This window comes from Quercus robur, chromosome 8 (genome assembly GCF_932294415.1).
Source record: "Quercus robur chromosome 8, dhQueRobu3.1, whole genome shotgun sequence".
Classification (NCBI taxonomy): Eukaryota; Viridiplantae; Streptophyta; class Magnoliopsida; order Fagales; family Fagaceae; genus Quercus; species Quercus robur.
The window spans coordinates 5,982,014-6,003,008 of NC_065541.1; the positions used below are offsets into that span (position 1 = coordinate 5,982,014).

The 20,995-nt window shown below is 33.7% G+C and overlaps 4 protein-coding genes across 5 annotated transcripts; 1 reads left to right on the forward strand and 3 right to left on the reverse strand.

Moving 5' to 3' along the window:
- Positions 1–3,536: 3,536 nt before the first annotated feature.
- LOC126694318 (protein TIC 20-v, chloroplastic) lies at positions 3,537–4,490 on the reverse strand. The gene has a single exon (XM_050390507.1). The coding sequence runs from the start codon at positions 4,343–4,345 to the stop codon at positions 3,677–3,679; it is 669 nt and encodes a 222-aa protein (XP_050246464.1). The 5' UTR covers positions 4,346–4,490; the 3' UTR covers positions 3,537–3,676.
- A 2,949-nt stretch (positions 4,491–7,439) lies between these two features.
- Positions 7,440–10,108, forward strand: LOC126694320 (putative pectate lyase 21). The gene is made up of 4 exons (XM_050390510.1): positions 7,440–7,800; positions 8,104–8,832; positions 8,974–9,112; positions 9,820–10,108. The coding sequence occupies exons 1-4, from the start codon at positions 7,703–7,705 to the stop codon at positions 10,054–10,056; spliced, it is 1,203 nt and encodes a 400-aa protein (XP_050246467.1). The 5' UTR covers positions 7,440–7,702; the 3' UTR covers positions 10,057–10,108.
- A 157-nt stretch (positions 10,109–10,265) lies between these two features.
- LOC126694319 (inactive beta-amylase 4, chloroplastic) lies at positions 10,266–16,878 on the reverse strand. Of its 2 annotated transcripts, XM_050390508.1 has the most exons (10): positions 16,585–16,873; positions 14,668–14,769; positions 14,013–14,262; positions 13,411–13,631; positions 13,260–13,337; positions 13,019–13,178; positions 12,138–12,391; positions 11,294–11,363; positions 10,867–10,935; positions 10,266–10,601 (listed from the first exon to the last, which is right to left on the reverse strand). In XM_050390508.1, exons 1-10 carry the CDS (start codon positions 16,779–16,781, stop codon positions 10,449–10,451), a joined length of 1,554 nt encoding a protein of 517 aa, XP_050246465.1. In that variant the 5' UTR covers positions 16,782–16,873; the 3' UTR covers positions 10,266–10,448. The 2 variants fall into 2 exon arrangements, with proteins under 2 accessions (XP_050246465.1, XP_050246466.1); XM_050390509.1 differs by lacking the exons at positions 10,266–10,601; positions 10,867–10,935 and having other exon boundaries at positions 11,314–11,423; positions 16,585–16,878.
- Positions 16,879–19,457: 2,579 nt separating this feature from the next.
- Positions 19,458–20,513, reverse strand: LOC126694321 (uncharacterized). Its single transcript, XM_050390511.1, has one exon. It carries the CDS (start codon positions 20,383–20,385, stop codon positions 19,633–19,635), a length of 753 nt encoding a protein of 250 aa, XP_050246468.1. The 5' UTR covers positions 20,386–20,513; the 3' UTR covers positions 19,458–19,632.
- Positions 20,514–20,995: the final 482 nt, after the last annotated feature.

A 20,995-nucleotide genomic window follows, 5' to 3' on the forward strand; every position in this document is an offset into this window, starting at 1 on the left:
AAACACATAGGGCTGCTCTTATGTCTTCTGAATTAAGTGGTAGGCCCATATCCAAGTCATTTTCCCCCATTTAGTCAAACCCACCAATCTTTGGAAAATGACCACTAAAACTATATCTAAACAAAATCTAGAAGATATGTTATACATTCATAGAGTGACCTTTTTGTTTTCCAGTTAAATATGTGCTGTTTTGGTGGGCACAAGATTATGTGAGCTTTCATGATGTTAGTTGGGACGAGGAATATATTATATTCATTATTCTCATCAAATACACTATTTATTGTCCCAAAAACTTAAATTATTATAAAACAGTAAATCAATCATTTCACAATCATTCTTTAACACTAACATTTTCTCATTCTTTATTTTGAAAACCAACATCAATATAACAATTGCTAGATAATCTAAAAGATGGAATGGAACATTTTCCACAATTCTTAAATGATTAAAGAAGAAGAAGAAGATGGAACCCTTCCACTGTGTTGGACTGGCTTTCCAAGATTGCTAAGTATAAATTTGGAGTGAAGTATGTACTAGCACACTAAGTGCTATTCTGGTTGATCACATTATAGAGACATTGTTTTGGAGAATTTTTTCAGCCCAATGCAATGAGCTAAGCCTAAGATTAAACTTTCACATTTCGGGTCTAAATATTTCCAAATGCCCAATCATTCAAAAGACTAGACGAAATGGGCTTTGTCTTTCATACCATAAGCAGGTGAAATTTCAAGTAAATAATTGATTGAGAATGAAACTAGATGGGTAAGAAAATAGATGAGGCCAAATTATGACAACCCACTAGACAAAAAAGGGGACCAAATGGACATAAAAGCCCAAAGACCAAACTTGCTCTTCACGAAGTTATTATTTGGGCTTGGGCCTAAAAGTATTTCTATGACTTGCGGCAGTTGTGACTTGGAAGGCATAAAAGAGCCTTTTTCTTCACCTAGTTTTGGGTTTGGGAGGTTTTGCAAATGGAGTTGGAGTGTTTGAAAGCACATGATGAGTGTACTGTGCAGAAAAGCTAAATACACACACACCTAAATCTCAAATATGCATTGGCACCAAAAAAAGAGAAATCTCAAATATGCATTTAATGTTAATTTAATAAAAAATTTGTATGTTGTCTTGAACCCAAAAATTACAATAAATCTAGAATTACACTCTTTCACACTTCATTTTTTCACAACTATCCTATGTGATTGACTGAGTGGTAGAAAAAAAAGTGATAAGTCCAGGTGATTGTAACAAGCTGCCATATAGGAGAGTTGTAGTAAAAAGTGTGTGAAAGAGTGTAGTTCTAGAATTTTTGTAATTTTTGGGTTCAAGACAACACATAAAAATTGTTGTTAAATCAACATTAAATGCATATTTGAGATTTTAGGTGTGTGTATTTAGCTTTTTTCTGCACAGTACACTCATCATGGGCTTGTAAACACTCTGGTCCTAGAATAGCTAAGCAACTCCAAAAGTTGTTAACTCCTCTTATAACAACAAACTAAATCTAACCAATTCTACCAAGACAACGAAAAGGACCTCAACAGACATCCTATACTTGTTTTAAAGGCAACAGCAACGGATGAAACATAACTTTTGGAGGAAGATAACAAAGGAAAATTATTCACTTTATTATCCTAACACCACCACAAAGGAAAACAGCAGATCGAAGCTACAATGCTAAGAGAGATGTATCAACGTGCATTGGAGCTTGTCTGGAAAGAAGCTGAAAAGGCTTTAATATATATATATATATATATATATATATGAGGAATGTTGGACAAGAAACTCAGAAGATGTACGTTGAATACCTTTCCAAGCATTCCCAATTTTGTCACATTGGTGCTGGTGTACTAACTAATACTATTCATTTTCATTTTAGGTTACATTTCTTGCACTGTTTAGGGACAAATTGGAGACAGGCCTCTACACTACTGACTACACCCTGGTTTAGCCAAAGGATGAGGACTCTTTGTTTATTCTATTTCATTCAATTCAAGAGTACTTATACAATCATGATACCTTGAAATGGACCAAAATCACTAAACTCCAACGGAAGTATCCTGACACTCATGACATTCTGGTATCAACATTTACCGCTATCAACAGCCCTTCTACCAAACAGTTCCATCCATCACCAATTCATGCCTTCAGGCTTTGGCAATGACTATTTGACATAGTTCACAAATTCTTTCAATATGAATTCCACAATGAAGGGAACTTGAACTCCATTATTCCCATCAAATTAGCAATGGCCTAGACATCCAATGCTTCCCCAAGCAACACAAGGAATACCAAGCTACAACTGTAACTAATCTAATGTTATACACGGACAAATGTGTACATAACTAGCCATGGTAAATTCAGCTCTTCCTCCATGTACAGTTTATTATTTTTTCATCCAATGTTTTCATTCTCATTTTAGTTTGGCATTTCATGCACAGCTTAGGGACACACTGGAAATAAATAGGCCTCTATGTCCACTGATCCACAAGGTGTTAGCCAAAGGAAAATGACTTTCTATATGACATTATGACTATATTCTGTTCCATTAAATTCAAGAAAATACACCCCTCAAGATGGACCAAAATTCACTAATCACCAGCAGAAGTATCTTGACACTTACCACATTCTGTTATCAAAATTTAACAAGATCACCATCCCTGCTACCACACAGTTGCATCCACCAATGTTTCATGCCTTCAGCAATAATTATTTTAATACGTAGTTCACAAATTCTTACACTACGAACTTCAATAAGGGAACTTGTACTCCAGTATTCCCATTAGCTTAGCAATAGCCTATACATCGAAGGCTTCCCCAAGCAACATGAGGGAAACCAAAAAACAACTGTAACATATCTAATGCTCTACACAGACACAGATGACAAATTGAGCAGAGCTGGGAATATTGCACATAACTAGCCATGTATGGCTTCTTAGTCTTTCATCCAGTAAGACTGCAATACCAAATAGCATGTCAAGATACTTTTAAGTAAACTGTAGAATACCCTCTCCAATTTGGTGCCACTGCTGCTCAGCACCTCTTAGATGTGCAGAAGAAAGATAAATCATTGAAACCACTGTTTTCAAGTTCCTTACTATTGCAACTGAGCTTTTCCTTTGTCATTGCTTCTCTATCAAAGTAATACAGTGACACCATCCCAAATTGACAGTAACAAGCAACACTAGCATGAATTTACCCATAACACAATAATTTAGACTAGATGATTCATCAAGATATTCCTTTGCCTCTAGTAGGAACACCAAGCACAGCAAAAACACAAATTTTGATAATTGCCAATCCATTCAATTTAACATGTACCTAACAACGTGAAAAAGAAAAAGTTCTTACTAGTGCATAAGGCTCTCGCTTCTGTGAGATCTAGGAGAGGAAGTTGTCAGACAGTCTTACTCCTAATGAGAAATTCCCTAATTTCCCCCATATATATATATATATATATATATATATATATAAACAATAATAATAACAAACATCAAATGAAGAATATCCCCATTTTCATATAAACTAAAACATAATGACACAACAATAGCAGCTATGACTTTTTCTTTTTTAACCAAAGAACATTGAAATGTAAAATTTTAGAACATTTCTTACAAAACAATATTACAAATTGGCTACAAAAAGCTAAAAAATAAGGTCCAAATGGGTGTTCAAATCAAAGAACTTGCCTATCAGCAGCATCAGCAACAATGGGCAATCTGGGCAGCTGGCCCATCAAGCAAGAAGAAGACCCATAAATCAAACACACAAAAAGGAACAAAAACACAGTGCTATCCAAGCTCATCAACAAATCCAACCCCAACCCACCTCTTGGATTAAAGCTCCTCTCCAAAACATCAGGAAAAATCAGCAGCACATCAAGCACAATAGCTTGCATGGTATTGAACCTCACATACCTACTAAAATTTTGGTTCCTCACGACCACAAAGTAAAGTGTCAAAAACACCAAAAACCCATTAAAGGGAAAGCTCTTAAACACCCTTATAGCTGGAACCAAAGGTTGTATGACAGCTTGAATGGGAGTGAACTGAGTGATAACATATTTACCATACTGAATGCCATCAAAAAAAGGGTAAAAGTAACAAATGGCTGAGATTAAACGGTCAGATGTGTCAGCTGGGTTGTCACCATTGGATTTGGCAGTTATGTGTGTACTTCTTCTGGGTTTAGTTGGGATTTTATTTCTGGGTTTGGTTGCAAAGTTAGTTAGAGTGATGAGATATGGTTGGTTGGTGAAGGAAGATAGGAATGGTGAGTGAAGTGGCTTACGAGAGAGAGTAAAAGTTGTTGGGTTTAATGGGTAGAGAAGGTTGGACATGGCCATGTCTTTCTTGAGAGTTTTGAGGATTGGTTTTGTGAATTTTGATTGGTGACTGAGGAAGAAGCAAAATTTTGAGAGAGAGAAAACCCAGTAAGAAAATTGAGGAATATCTTTTGCAAGATGCGATTTTGCCTTTCCAAAATCTATAAAAGCGGCTGTATTAGTGAGTTTTATCATTTGTAATGGCGACTTTGTTATTGTTAAAGAGGGTTTGGTTCATTACTAAAAACCTATTACGTCAAATTATTCTGCTTTGCATATCGGCACAATAAGTTTTAGTGAAAATTTAGGGCTTGTTTGGTTTGAGCAAAAAAATGGGTGTATTCTATATTCATTTTCAGTTTTCATGGGACCCACTACTAAAAAACTTGTTTGGTTTTATATTTGCATTTAGTTTTCATTTTCAGTATAAAAAAAAAAAAGAAAAAAAAAGGGATTTGAATACAAAAATTCAATACAACTTTTTGATGTTTTTATTTTTTTAAAAATGAATACAACGGCATTTTCTTAAAAAAACCAAATCTGTGGGTCCCCTAAAAAACTTGTTTGGTTTTATATTTGTATTTAGTTTTCATTTTCAGTAAAAAAAAGATTTGAATACAAAAACTGAATACAACTTTTTGATTTTTTATTTTCTAAAAAATGAATACAACGGCATTTTCTTAAAAAAACCAAATCTGTGGATCCCACTAATACTGACTTATCCCATCAAAACTCTCTCTCTCTCTCTCTCTCTCTCTCTCTCTCTCTCTCTCTCTCTCAATTGGGTTGAATTTTCAATTGAGAATATAAAGTGAAAAAAAGCAAAAACTAGACTAGAAAATAATGTTAAACATGAAGTGGGTTGGGGAGAGAAAATGAATACAAGATTTGAGAAACAAAAAATGAGTTCAGAAAATAAATAAAAAAAGAAAATGAATCCACCTTCAATGATAACCAAATAGGGCCTTAATATCTTCAAAAGATCTAAACTTTGTATTTTTTTGGTTATTATTATTATTATTATTATTTATACTATTTGTTTTATTTAATGTAGGTTCTTACAATTGACAAGTTAAAAAGAAAAAAAAAAAAAGAAAAAGAAATAGTGATTCACATGTGAATACTGAATAAGACATTACACAAATCTACAAACTAGTTCGTTAACAATGACTATAACTTCACTCGAATTCTTCTGCTTTGCATGTCAACGTAAGAAGTTTTAATGAAACTTTTAATATCTTCAAAAGATCTAAACTTTGTATTTTGTTGTTATTATTATTATTATTTAATGTAGGTTCTTACAATTGACAAGTTAAAAAAAAAAATAGTGATTCACATGTGAATACTGAGTAAGAAATTGCACAAAGCTACAAACTAATTTGTAGACAATGACTATAACTTCACTCAATAGTTTTTTTTATTGAATGTAAATTTTGACAAATTTATTATTGAATTACATTTTATTTTTATATTCTCCATACTTGTAAAATTTTTCAAAAAAATAAAAAATTAATAGCTATATCATCAATTAAATGTTTAAATTTCAAGTTTTTTAATATAAAATTATGCATAAAAAATTAAGTTTATTGATCGTATAGTAAATAATATCTGATTGATATAAAATTCGACATGCGTGTTAAAAACATAAATAACATGTAATTTAATGGTTAAATTTTCAAAATATGTACTCATGTTAATTTTTTTTTGTGGGAGTTAGTAGTTAGCTAAACTTTATTTTTTATATGTGTGTCAGAATATGTGTCAAAATTTTCACAAAATCCTGATTTTGCACATGACTATCCGTTTTGAGGTGATTTCTTTTATGTTTTATGTAACGTTTTGGCACAGAGATATCACTTTGTTCAATTGAACAATTGGATTGACTGTAAATTATTTGTAGATAGAAGTTGTTTATTATGGAATGAGATAAACTGAAATTTAATAAAAATTCATTTATAGCAAAGCTAATGTAAATTTCAAAGTGCCAAAATAAAAATTCAAAAAAAAAAATCATTTCCTTAAAAAATCTAAAATATGGCTAGAATAATTAGATAAATTTTGAAATTGTGTGGGTGAGAATAGAAACACGTCTTTAAACACTTGACCATTTGTTTTTCTTTTTTCTGGGTGTAAATAGAATTTCTATTCACACCCAAAAACTGTACGATGAGAACACAAGAAGAGCAAGTATGTTCTAGCTTTTCTTTTTCTGTTTTTGAGAACCAAGTACAGTATAGTTAAAACATAAATATATAGAAAAACAATCAAATCAGGCATGGTTCAGTCTATAAATTAATAATAAAATCTCCCTTTCTCATTAGCTTCTTCTTTTTTTTTTTTTTTTTTTTTTTTTTTTCAAAATTCATACCCGAAAAAAAGATATATGATAAGTTTGAAGAGAAATTTTGTTCTATTTCCCTCCCTAATAAACATATTGGCTTTTAAAACTTGTCTGTGTATGGATAACTATATAAGGATGCATCTAACAGAAAAAAGGTTACATGGACATTACTAAACATTTCATGTGCTAGATTACTTTTCGATTTTGAGTATTTTCCTTGTGACTGAAATAGCAATGTGGCATTGAATATTTGAATTCACTATACGTACAATTGTTAATTAGCCTTGCTTCGATAACTTATAGTAATAGGACCCATAACTTTTGCTGAATTACAGTATTGAATACTGATACTCTGCAACCAAACTTTTCGGTTTTCAACAATATAATTGAAGTCAATAATGATGCATGTACCTCTATCCTTTTATATAATATTAAAAAAAAAATCCCATTTCAATGAATATGAATTTTCAAGAATCATGATCCAATTTATCAAAAAAGAAAAGAGAGAGAGAGAGAGAGAGAGATTCGTGATCCAAACTTGGTGTATTATGAAACTGTCCATTCTTTCCATGGACCAACATGATCAAGAAAACCAGTTTTTGCGGTTCTTATTTAATTCCTAACTTGTTCCTTTTTTCTTTTTTATTTTTATTTTTATTTTCCTTTTCTAAACCAAAATTCTCAAAGCCAAAGATATAAAGGCCAACCCAACAGTTTTTTACGCCATATCAACTAGGCTCTTGAATTTTCCAGCTAATGCCACCATCACTTCCATTACCTTTGCCAATTTTGGGACTTGTTTGAACTTCATTCTTGGCTTTTTGAGTTACACATTTCCAACATAATCAGGGAAAAGGCAAAGCTATAATGTATTGTCTCCCTAACCTATTTATCACATTATTTAATGAACAAAGGCTCTGCATGTTGTATATATTTATATGCTTCCACATCATCAAATCATCTGTGTAGTTCAGTTAGCTTCTCAGAATCAACCAATGTTGTTGTAGTTGAAAGACCCCCCCTTCTCTCTCTCTAAAATGTCTGCTTTCTTTCTCTTCTATTTAGTTTTGCTCTTACATGCCACCCTTCCATCTTCTGCACGTACATTGATGCAGATATCAGAAGCAACTGAATGGTTTGTATTCATTCTAAATTTCTAATAAAGTGTGCTTATGGGCATGTGTTTTTTAGTTTATTAGCTTATTTACTTATATGTAGCTTACTAAAACCTCGCTTTTTTAAAGTGAAGTTGCACTTTTGCCGACTTTCAGCAAAAGTTAATCCAAACACGATAAAATTAAAGAATGCTTCCTTCTTTTTCTTCAATGATTATAAGGGTCTTCTATAAATTCAGCTAACATAAAGATGTATCTTTGTAATAATTTTTGGACTTGCTTTTGTATGTCTTAAAGTTCTTTGATCTATGCTATACAAACAGGAGCTCAACAAGAAGGCAGTTGGGGACAGGATCATGCAGAACTGGAAACCCCATTGATGACTGCTGGAGATGTGACCCTGACTGGGAAACCAACCGCAAGATGCTAGCTGATTGTGCAGTAGGGTTCGGACGCAATGCTATTGGAGGAAGAGATGGTGAATTCTATGTTGTCAAAGATTCAGACAATGATGACCCTGATAACCCAGTTCCAGGCACTCTCCGGCATGCTGTAGTCCAAGAAGAACCTCTCTGGATCATTTTCGATCATGACATGGTCATCAATTTAAAGGAAGAGCTTATCATGAGCTCATACAAGACCATTGATGGTAGAGGATTTAACATACAAATATCAGATGGACCATGCATAACTATTCAAAATGCGAGTAACATCATCATACATAACATCTACGTACATGACTGCATACCAGCATGGAAAGCCATGGGGCAGGTAGCACCACAGCATTCTGATGAAAAATCAGATGGAGATGGTATATCCATATTTGGGGCTAGGGATATTTGGATTGATCACTGCACACTATCAAATTGCTATGATGGACTTATTGATGCTGTATACGGATCAACATCCATAACAATCTCAAACAGCTACATGTTTGATCATAATGAAGTCATGCTCATGGGTCATAATGATGACTTCCTTGATGACAAGAATATGCAAGTTACCATTGCCTTCAACTTCTTTGGGGCAGGACTGGTTCAAAGAATGCCAAGGTATTTGAATTATCAATCTAGCAGAAAAGTTTGTGCAAATATTCACAGATTCATGCTTCTCTTTCTAATCTCAATTTCCATGAGCTTTTGTGAAAGGAGAAATGCAATATTTTAAACTATATATTGTTCAAAATTTTGCAGGTGTAGGCATGGATATTTTCACATTGTAAACAATTTCTATGCTGGATGGGAGATGTATGCAATTGGTGGAAGTGCCAATCCCACAATTAATAGCCAAGGAAATGTCTTTATTGCAAATGATGACAACTCCACAAAAGAGGTCAGTTTCCCTGTGAAATTGCAACCAAGCTTGGTCGGTGTCATTTAATTACAATTAGACTGAAGTCAACGATACACAAAGTATATCATTAGTCAATTATTAACAGAACATAAGACAATTAGAATATAGATAGGGAGCTTTTATTATACGTAACTATCATGAAAATGCCATTAAGGGTTTCCCTTTTTCTACAACTAACGTCATTAATTTTTTTGATAAGTACAACTAACATCATTAATCAATTATAAGCAGACCATAAGACCATTAGAATATAGATAGGGAACTTTTATTGTACATAACTATCATGAAATTGCCATTTTAAGTGTTTCTCTGTCAACAAACTCTATCATTAATCAATGATAAACAGAACATTAAGACCATTAAAACACAGATAGGGAGCTTTTATTGTACGCAATCCTCCTAGTCGCTAGTGTGAGAGTTAAACACAATGGACCACATAAGGAAAGTTCAAACTAAAAGAGAACAGCACAAATTGATTGAACCAGCATATAGAAACTAGATATCAAAGACAAACAAACCGAAAACAGAAGGTGAAGCCTTCACCTAACCCAACAAGTGCTAGTTCTGGAGGACATGCATCAGTTTAGATCTGATCAGACTCAGCCAAACTTTTACCTGCATGATCCAGCCCCTTGAATCTGATTCCAACACACTTTTTTTTTAACTCAAATGTACTTATCTTTCAGGTGACTAAACGTGAAAACTCAGAATCTGGGGAGTGGCAGAATTGGAATTGGAGGTCAGATGAAGATGTGATGCTGAATGGTGCTTACTTTACACCTTCTGGACAAGAAACTGCTGCAAGTTACATAAGAGCAACAAGCATGGTTGCAAGACCAGCTTCACATCTAATAAATACCCCTCCATCTGCTGGAGTTCTTGATTGTCAGATAGGCATCCAATGCTATATTCCAAAGCGATGAATCCTTTAATTTCTACCTTTTTAATCTTGCCATTAATAACGCTTTTGTTACTTTGAGTAAATGTCCAATATTATCAAAAGTCAGGTCCTCGGTACACACTAAATCTGAATAGAAAGATATATCCTTCGCATTCAATAAGTTAGTAAGTTTTTTTTTTTTTTTTTTTTGGGTAGAAACATGGAGTTCATAATATTAAATAGAAATAAGTCTGTCACAAATTCTGCCCTCTTTATCATGGGCTATCAAGTCCTCCACCACTATAGGCTAGTAAGTTACAAACACTTTTACACCCCCACCCCCCAACCCAATCCAAAGTAAAAAAAACTATGGAAGTGGAACAACCACTCTTGATAGTTTAGTAAATGAAAAAAGAAAAAGAATTAGAGGTATTTTTACAACTCTCTGCTCATCTTTTTAACAAAGGGGACAAAGTTCGTCCAGTTTTCAACCCTAAAAATCTTTTCATTCATCCTGAAAAATGTAAATGATGTTACAAATTCTGACCGTGGATGGTAACAGTTTGCATATATTTGCCATAATCCAGCCTGCAAGAAAAGGAAACATGTGAAGATACGGATCAAAAAGAAAAAAATGAATAAAAGTGGTTTCGACTGGATAAGACACTTACCTAAATCACTCATATTGCTTATAAAGAAAAGTTGAAAAAGCAAAGAACAACGACAATGAAATCATATTTTATTGATTATACCCTGATTACAGTACAAATACACACACTGTGGTTTGACAATATGTTACAAAGAATTGTAAGAAGCTGAAATAAAATCATATCAAGAAAAGAATGGTAATTACCTTGTCAAATCGTTCATTGTTATTTCTTCCAATCACATTGATTATCCTTTTCTTTGAAACAGTTCGAATCTGCATTGAAAATAATCAGCTCTATTGAAAGATGGATAGATATGACCTTTATGCATTAGCAATTGAAAGATGAGGAAAAAACAGGTGAATTGCAGGGAAAACAACTAGACATGCAGCTAAGTTAACATTCCCCAAGCTCAGTGGTTCAAACATGTTTAAGGCCAACACACACATCATATATATAAGCCAAAGTATAGCCATCCACTTACATGATACAGAAGAATGGAAATTAGATTTTGTTAATAGAACATATTCGTGGATTTAGCATTAAAGAGGGATAGACTCAATGGAAGAATAATAAATTTCTAACAATCAAAGATCAGAAGCATATTTTATTAGTCAAGAAGACGTCCCTTACCTGTTCAAGTAATCCTTCTGGGCTGCAAAGACATGCTGGTGAGGTTTCACTGTCTCTCATTTCAAAGCAGCTATAGTAAAAGATTCAGATATGAGAATGCTACAAGCACTGGCAGTTCCAGGATTATTTTCTAGGGGGTCAATAAGAAACATAAATTATACAAAATCTAAAACAGAAGAGAACTTAAACAGATTGACATCACCAAAAAAAAAAAAACTCAAATACGTGAAGTTTTACAATTGCCTTTTACAAGGTTTCATATTTTGAAATCGTTGCATGATATTTTCATTATCAACCCTACGAGCTACATCTCTTTCAATGTACCCAACTAAGCAATCATTTATTCACTGATCTCCCATTTCATTGATTTATTTCAAACTTGTTAAGATCTAAATAGGCTTTTTCCAAGGTTTAAGAATTAAGACTTACAAATTACTAATTTTGTTGTTAGGCTTATTTTATTTTTTACTCTTTTATTTTATTTTTTTAAAAGATTTTAGATCAAATTGATTTGTTATTGGGCTTTTTTTTTGTGTGTGTGTGTGTGTGTTTAAAAAGGCCTATATACTGATAAGAGGATGATATATAAGTTTATTTCAGTTGGGCTTAAAAAAAAATTAGGATTAGCATGTTAAAAATTTTATTTTAAGGGTCAAATAAAAGTTATATTAATATATTTTTTTGGGCCAGTTCAGGGGGTTCATTTCAAATGAACCCCCTGAGCTTCAAGTGGCGCAGCCCCTGGCTACAAGAGGTTATTTTGACACAATAACAATATTCATAAAAATCCAAAGTCAAGCTTGGTCTATGGATCTAGTAAGAAACAAAAGAATTAGAATCTTACGAAATATGCATTGCAGCACCATGACGAGATAACATCAGAGCAACAGGATCATAACCATCCCGGCAAGCAGTGTTGTAGTAACCAGCAGTAAGTTCAGCAGGGTGTGATACTGTGTGGTACGACCAATATATTCCACCAATTTTAGCCACTAACGTAACAGTAGTTCTCTTATTGCCTTGATACTGCTTCAAAATATTAGCTGCCTTTGCAAGAATAACATCTGCATGGTGAATCAACCTACCACTGTACCATTCCTATGGAAAATTAAGTCAGGTTACTGATACTCTACATGATAAATCAGTTTTCATAACCCTTAGGCTCCAGCTAACAAATGACAAATCCATAAGACCTTATTATAAATATTTTTACAACACGAAGATACAAATAAAATACATATCTCCAATCACAGATCTCCAGACAAATGCTTGGTTTTCTTATGCATACAGTTCTATGATGAATTTTCTTAGTGAGGAAACAAACATGTCACCCATGATAAACCCTACATCAATTCTTTACCACTACAACAGACACCAATGGATTTTCCTTCTTCTTTTTTTTATGAGCACCTGATACAATCCATCAGTCTTCAAAAAAAGTTGACTTATTCCCAAGTATAAATTTAGATCTTTTAGGGTTACATCTAACTGCTGACAGCATACATGTTTTAAATGCCAGACTTGCATAAATATGAGTCTTGCGCAGTTAACAACACTAATTCCCACCTCCGTTCAACACAATATGTGCAACATACATGGGTTCTAGATTGAAAGGAACCAATAAATGGTTAACATTTTTGTGAAACATAACATATAAAGCCCTGACTATGCTGTCTGAAATGAAAACATGAAAGTAAGCAACTATGAATAGGATAGGATACATACAAGGAAAAACCGACCATAATCAGAAAGAAATCCATCCTCTCCTCCTTCAAAGAAAGGAACCCCAGACGGGAGACTGTTATAATAGCCAGCATTCTGTGGGCCCTTATCTCCCCACTGAGGCTTTCCTTCTTGGGATGCAGCCATCCTCAAGTCCTCCATCCTAAGAGGAAAATCAAGTTTGTCATTAGCAAATTTCAATATCAACCAAGTTAATAATTTATGAGGAACGAGTTTAACCTACATGTACTTGTCATAACACTGGAATTCGCCAATTCCGGGAAACTTCCATCTGCCATCACCAAAAGGATGTGCAGGATATCTGCATGAAATTGTTCATATGAAACTCTTGTAATGGCTTCAACTTGATACTTGTGATTCTATTATAACTTTACCTAAGCTCTCCAGAAGGACCAAGACCAACACTTATCTCCTCAATCACACTTCCAAAAAAGGACTCAAATTTGTTAACAAAACTGAACATGAAGTCTTCGTAACACTGGAGGGCAGTCCGGCCACAAAACAGAGGAAGTTGGTCCACTCCTAGAGTAAGATAATCATCATTGGAAAATCCATTTTGATCTCGATAATATATATCCTTATTGTGCTCACCAATCTAGCAAATGAATAAAAAATAAAAAGCATTAGTTTCTGTAATTTAATAACACACAATAAAGGCCTGATTTATATCTACCGTACCCCTTCATTTAAAGCTTTATATACATCAGAAACAAATCAAGTCTACTAATGGGAACACAGAATAAAAGACATGCAGGGGCAAAAAGGGATCCTAGAGAAGAAATGATGACATTGGGTTATCTATAGCCATTCTTATGCTATCAGGACAGCTACACACCATTGGTACAATGGATCATGAGGACTAATGACATTGACTCAAGGAAATGTAAAAGCTGAACTGTCAAATGGGGCTGCACATTACCAGCATGCATCATAGAAACTCACATAACAGCAGAGTGGCAAAGTTTAACAACCAAACCTCTAGAATCCACAAAGGGAGACTAACATCCCCACTACCACCAGATGAAGTATGCCTATTTGAGTGAAAAGACAGGTCAACATGCAACTTCAACCCCAGCTGAGATATCAGTTGGAAAAGCTGTTCATAAAGAGACCAATCATATGCAACTGGAGAGAAACGCTCTACAATTCCCCACCAAACCTCAACTGCAATTCCACGGACACCTGCCAACTTGAGTGCTTTTAGAGATACAGTTAAGGCCTTGATTCTGAGGGGGGAAAAAAGCAGCAGCAACATATAAAGTGTTTATTTCTCACCAATGAAATTGTAAAGAAAACACAAATATAAGACCATGGACCAAGAGAAATTAAAATCTATGAGTTTGTGTATTAAATTTGGAAGAAGTCATGATAGGTAACTAAAGCCTATTAGAAGAACATCATCTTTTATTTAAAGAAAAGATAGATATGACATCAAGGTCAATCCTCTAGCAAAGGTGTTCTAAACACATAAAAAATTCCTCCCTTTCCCTTCAACGTCAAAATTCCAAATAAAACTAAAAAGACAAGAGGATAATTTTAAAACTACAACGTAGGTGGAGATATCTGCACATAACGAACAAACATACAATAATGTACATAACATCTAACAATTAAGAGGGTAAAAAACTTACTTTCTAATCCTTGGACTCCCTGAAGGATCAAAGCCAAATGTGTCCACAGGCATCATCACATATACAGGGACCCTATTATGTCTAGATGTCTCCAATATCATGCTGCAAGACAGAGATCACGTAGTCTCAGTGTAAGGATCTTCTCTATTAAATCTACTTTTTACAGCTTTTCTCAGCAATCAAACAGCAATAACACACTAGCACTTTGTTTCCTAGAAACTCCATTTAATTTCCTAGTAAATTTAACAAAACAATAGATTTTTCAACACTTGAAACTAATACAATTATACAAATATTTAGATTAATTCAGAAGAGTATGTATCTTATCAGGGCCGGCTCTAGTATGAAAGCAAGTGAGGCGGTCGCCTAAGGCCCCCAAGTAGAAAAAGGCCCCCAAATTTTGGCCAATTAAGTAAATTTTTATATTATAAACTTATTCATTAAGCCCAAAAATATTAGCCAATAAATAAAATAATTTTTTTTATCAAAAAAAAAAAAAAACAAGAAAAGAGAGAGAAAAATGCTACGTTCACAACATTTTTCACAATAAATCCTAAGTGGCAGGTTGTTACTGGTCATTATTAGTAGGGAAAAAAGTAATTTCAAAGGTGAGTTTAAATTAGAACCAATAACAACTTAATATTTAGGATTTGTTGTGAAAATATTGTGAATATAGCACTTTTCACAAAAAGAAAAAAAGAAAAAAAAAAAAAAGAGCAATACACAAAGAATTTAAATATAACCTTTTTCATCTAAGTTTACAACTAACATCACATTTTTACTTACCATTACCAATCTCCCACATCAACAATTGTGAAAAGTTGTCAATCTTTTGTGTCTATAAATTTTCTAAAGAAAAAAAAGATTCTACATGGTTAATTAATAAATTTGCATTTAAAACAACATAATAGAATTTAAGTAATTCTATTTATTTTTTATAAAAAAATGTCATATTTAAATATATGAAAAGTCTCAAGTCAATTTTTGTCTAAGGCCCCTAAATGCATCAAGTTGCCCCTGTATCTTATGCTCAACCTTAATGTTATTAATTTTTACTATCAAACAAAAGTAATAACACAAGCTCACTTATCAAATTAATATTAATGATAATATTCATTTCCAGTTATTGTCCAAATTATTTGCACCAAGCAAACCGAACCCACTTAACTATTCAGCTCAACTAAGCTGAATTCTTCATTTACTTTTAAAACCAAAGTAGAAAATCAAATTTCCTTTTACATGTCTTTTCCTACAATTTCTCAGCAACAAAACTTAAGCCCAACACCAGCATTATCTAACTTTAAGCCAAATATTCCCTTTTTCTCTCAGAAACCAAACCAGCACAACACACTCAATGATAAAATTTCATTGCTTATATAATTATATTACACCAACCAAACTGAACCCACTTAATTATTCAGCTTAACTAAGCCAAGTTCTTCATTTACTTTAAAATCAGATTTTCCTTTTTTATTTATTTTCCCTACACTTCTCAGCAATCAAACAAAACCCAATACCAGCACTAGCTTTAAGCCAAGTTTTCTCTTTTTCTTTCGGAAACCAAACCAACCCAAGACACACAATAATAAAATTTCATTATATAGCTGCACCAACCAAATTGAACCCACTTAATTATTCAGCTTAACTAATCTTCATTTCTTCATTTATTATTTATTTATAATTCAAAACTTCCCTATTCATTTCTTTTTCAACACCAGCATCAGTTAACTTTAATCCAAAAGTTTCCCCTTTTTTCTCAGAAACCAAACCAGCACAACACACAGTATTCAAAACTCTCCCTGCCTTTTTCCTCAGTTTTCTCAGGAAACAAAATCAAAACTTTCTCTTCTTTTCTTGGCAAACAAACAAAGTTTAGAGAGACCCAATAACCAAAAATATATGAAAGAGTGAGGTAACCTGAAAATGCAAGTGTTTCTAGCAGGAGATGGGCAGCGAGTATAAAGGCCGTTTCTGAGTAGAGATATCATCGAAACGTTTCGAAGAATTCTCAAAATTTGTGGCTTCTCAAGTAAGCCCAGTTCCCTGAAACCATAGTAGCTTCTTCTCCTTAGCCTGTAATTACATGCCACTCCTCCATTCTCAACTGTTGTCATTGATCCTTTGCTCCACTCACACACACACAGTCAGAGAGACAGAGTTTCAAGTTACTTTGCGAATATTTGTGATTTGTTTTTTGAGGTGTGGTCCCCTTTTGACCTCACTTCAAAATTTCAATTGTGATCAATCTTTTTTTCCCTCAAAAAATTAGAAAAGCAATAATACGTCCTAAAAAATTTTCACTTTTTTTTTTTTTTCATAATTATTAAAATTGTATATTGTATGATAAAATTTCACATTTGAGAATGATTATAAGTTAATTTTTGCTTATTTTATATAGTGTTTGCATGTGATTTGAAATTTTGAACATCCTTCTTTAAAATGCTTCAAAAATCTTCTAAAAAAATTTCAAATAATCTTCGGTTTGTTTTATTATAATCTAACTTTATTTTAATTTTATGTCTTATATTATGCAAATAAACTACTAGAACTAAATAATTCTCAAATAAACGCTAATACAAATGAATTAGGTGATTTTTATTTTTGTATGAACTTAAATTAAGTCATCATTAAAAAAAAAAAAAAATTGCAACCTTAACATTATTCTTGTACCAATTATCAACCAAAAAAAAAATCATTATTCTCGTTCCATTAAAATAAATTTTATTTGCAAGACATGTTTAATGGATGGATCTCATTTATTTCAATTAACTCCTTAAAAATACCTTCTCTTCCTCTTTCCGTGTGTGTGTTAAAAATATTTAGCATTCTAAAAAAAAACTCCTTAAAAATACTTTTTCTAGGCTTTTTTTTAAATTTATTTACAAATCAATATTTGTGGACCCACGCTGTCCTCTATTATAATTGTTGTGCATTATTAAAGAATTTGAATGATGATTTTATAAGAATCTAAATTATTAGGCAAGTTGTAGAACCGGTCTAAGCTAAAATATAAAACACGCAAACAATAAGTTATAAACAAAATAAATTCATATTTTAACCTTCTCTTTAATTAAAAAAATACAAAAAATATGAGGATATTTTTCTTCCATTTATTTCCTCAAAGTACGATTTCATTTTTATGCTTCAAAATTAGAGGTTGATTTGATATCAAGAAGGAAAATCAATACCAATATTTTAAACAATATGTATTAAAAAAAAATCTTAAATGTGATATATTGTGATTTATGTAATAATAAAAATGGTTCGGTAATGAACACATGTAAAAATAATATTTTATCAAAAATTTATCACGACAAAAATGTATGTTCAAACTTAAAAGTGAAGGAGGTGGTATCTTGTGAGCCACGTAAAAATTATGAATCATGCATGGTAAAAGTTTTATATATATTATCGTGTCTCACTGACATATGCATCCCACAAACATATAAGATATTGTCTTGTCGTACATGTGTGATCCACAATTTATAACTTATAAGTGGTGGAGCGGACTCATAAGACATAAGATAATTAGTGAGGAGGCGGGGAATGGAGATGGCTATCCAAAATGGATAAGAACTAAAGTGTGTATCACGAGGTCTCAATCTCTCATCAAATTATCCTGGGTGGGACTATGACAGACACTAGTCTCTTAAGTCTAAAATGGGTTGTACCTAGTACATGGCCAAATTGTCGATTCATGCTTATCCCCCATGTCCCATCCATGCTTTTTCTCTCCAACGTAAAAGTTTTGATTCAGACTTCAAATAATGTTCTTTTAGATTTTTACAATCCTCTTCTTCTTTTGGCTTAAATAAAAAGAGTTTTTGTGGATTTAGGGGGAAGAAAAATAAGAATTCAATTTTTTTTGGGTCTATTCTTTAATGAAAACTCAATCAATCTTCATACCGAAAACTCATAATTAAAAAGGGTTTTTGTGAATTTAGGAGGGGAAGAAAAATCAGATTTCTATTTGTAATTTAATCTTCACCATTTAATCTTCATATCGATTAGCTATTTCATTAGAGCAATGAAAACAGATAAAAGTTAAAAACACCATCAAAGAACTAGCCTCTTCTTTATATTTAAAACTTCAAATCACAAACTTACTTTGTTTTTTTCTTTTTCAATGTGGTATGGGCCTAATGATATGAAAAAAGTGGTCCAACGGTGCCTTCCACTCCTACCTTGTTGAGCTGGCACAAAATAATCTAGTGGGTTTGTGGAATTCCAACAATTTCTAGCCCAAAGTATTGGTCCATTTCCTGGTTACAGAACTAAACTACAGTTGACAATCAGAGTAACACTTTGTGCAGCACTAGTAAATCTTCTGTTCAGTAACATTGGAGATCCGTCATCATTTTAAGATACATGTTTGTGCAGTTTTTTCACCCGTGCACGCAAATACTAGAGGTAAATCTAATCTTTTTTAAGATACATGTTTGTGCAGTTTTTTCACCCGTGCACGCAAATACTAGAGGTAAATCTAATCTTTTTTTTTTTTTTTTTTTTTGAGAGAGTTTCAACTTATGGCGTCCACTCCTAATGATAGCTCTTTATCATCAGACCAAGATACCAATCAGTTTTTAATCCTAATTAAACAAATAAAAGTAGTGTTAATTACACATTGGAGATCCGTCATCATTTTAGGGGGGTCAAGGACTTCTACAGTCGTAGCAGTAATCCAATTTTTCCTTGTTTTAAAAGTGCCACTTATCATTTTGTAAGGAAACCATAGAAGAAAATACTGGCCAACTAGGTTGGATTGTTTGAGCCTTCTAGGCACAACAACATGATCAAAAGGTTAAGAATATATTTATCATTCAATAAGAAATTAATAATACAACACAAAAGGTCTACAAAATATTCAAAAAAGAAATACAGTAGGGTCTTACAAAATATTAGTGACAATACCAAATAAACATGAATAATGTGGGAGAAAAAATATATATATATATATTTATTCATTTAGAGAGTCAAAGCAGCCATAACAGCCAGACCACTTAAAATGACCCGAACCCTATTCTTTGAATCCGAACCCGACTCATCACTAACCGGGCCTGGTGCCGTTTCCGGTGAAGAAATTGCCGGCGCCGTACTTGGTGTACTGCTCTTTGGAACCACTACCGGTGCCTCCGCCGGAGTTGCCGAACTCGATGGAATGCCCGCTGGGGTCTCTGGAGTGGCGGCAGTAGTAGGAGGCTGTGGCAGATTCGGAGCCCCGACAGGAACCGATTCTGGCGCGCTCGCCGGAGTGGTAGCCGGAGATGAAACCGGCGTCGGAAGACTTACAGGGGACGGAATTGGAGAAGACCCATTTGCCGACGGACTTGGGGTGGGAGAAACCGACTGTGCCGGGGTGGTCGCCGGAGATTTGGCCGGTGAAACTGACGGGGATTTCGCCGGTGGGGTCGACAATGGTGGAGAAATTGCCGGAGTGGACGTAGGCGGCGATAAAGCCGGAGACTTTGAAGGGGATGCCGGAGAAATTGTCGGAGTTGATGTAGGAGGCGATAAAGCCGGAGAAGTGGTCGGAGAAGTCGCCGGAGAATGCGAAGGACTGGCCGGAGAAGTTGATGGAGAGGGTGAGTTTGTTGGCGTTGGCGTTGGGTTTGGGTTTGGAGATGGAGAAGGCGCATTGTCCGCTTGTACCAAACCATTGTTGTGTGAAACCGAGACACACAAAACGAAAATGGAAAGTACAACAAGACAATGCATCATCTTCTTTGTTTGGAAACACACACAAAACTTGAAGAAGAAAGAAAAAGAATCTGTGTTTTTTTTGTGTGTTTGAGAGTTTTTTCAAAGGTTGTCGTTTTCCAAAGAATATGAAAGGGTTTCGGAGAGAGTGAGGTTTATATAAGAGAAAAGGTTTGTAGGTTGAAAACTTAAACGTTGTGCATTTTAAGAGTTTGTTTAAGGCAAATGTGACCGTTGGGTTGGTGTGGGCCCCGTGGAGGTACATGGTGACTGGCTATAGTGGGTAGTGTTAGCCGTTACTTGGGAAGATGCGACTGGATGGGCCGGTCACTTTGTCGGTTTTTGAACAATGATTTGACATTTGAGTGCTTCAATCAGTAATGATAGTCTTCTTAGCTCCTAAGGTTTTTTTTTTTTTTTTTTTTTTTTGAGAAGATCTTAACTCTTATAAGTAAATAAAATGTGATGTTTAGGGTAATTTTGGCATAGCTAAAATAGAAGTATAAACCTTTTGTATTGCATTTATTTGACAAAAGATGGTCATCATTCATCAATCAATCATGGTTTCTTTCAATTGTTTGCTAATTTGAAGTATCTGAAAATTGATTTCTTGAAGTTGTTTGATTGTTGC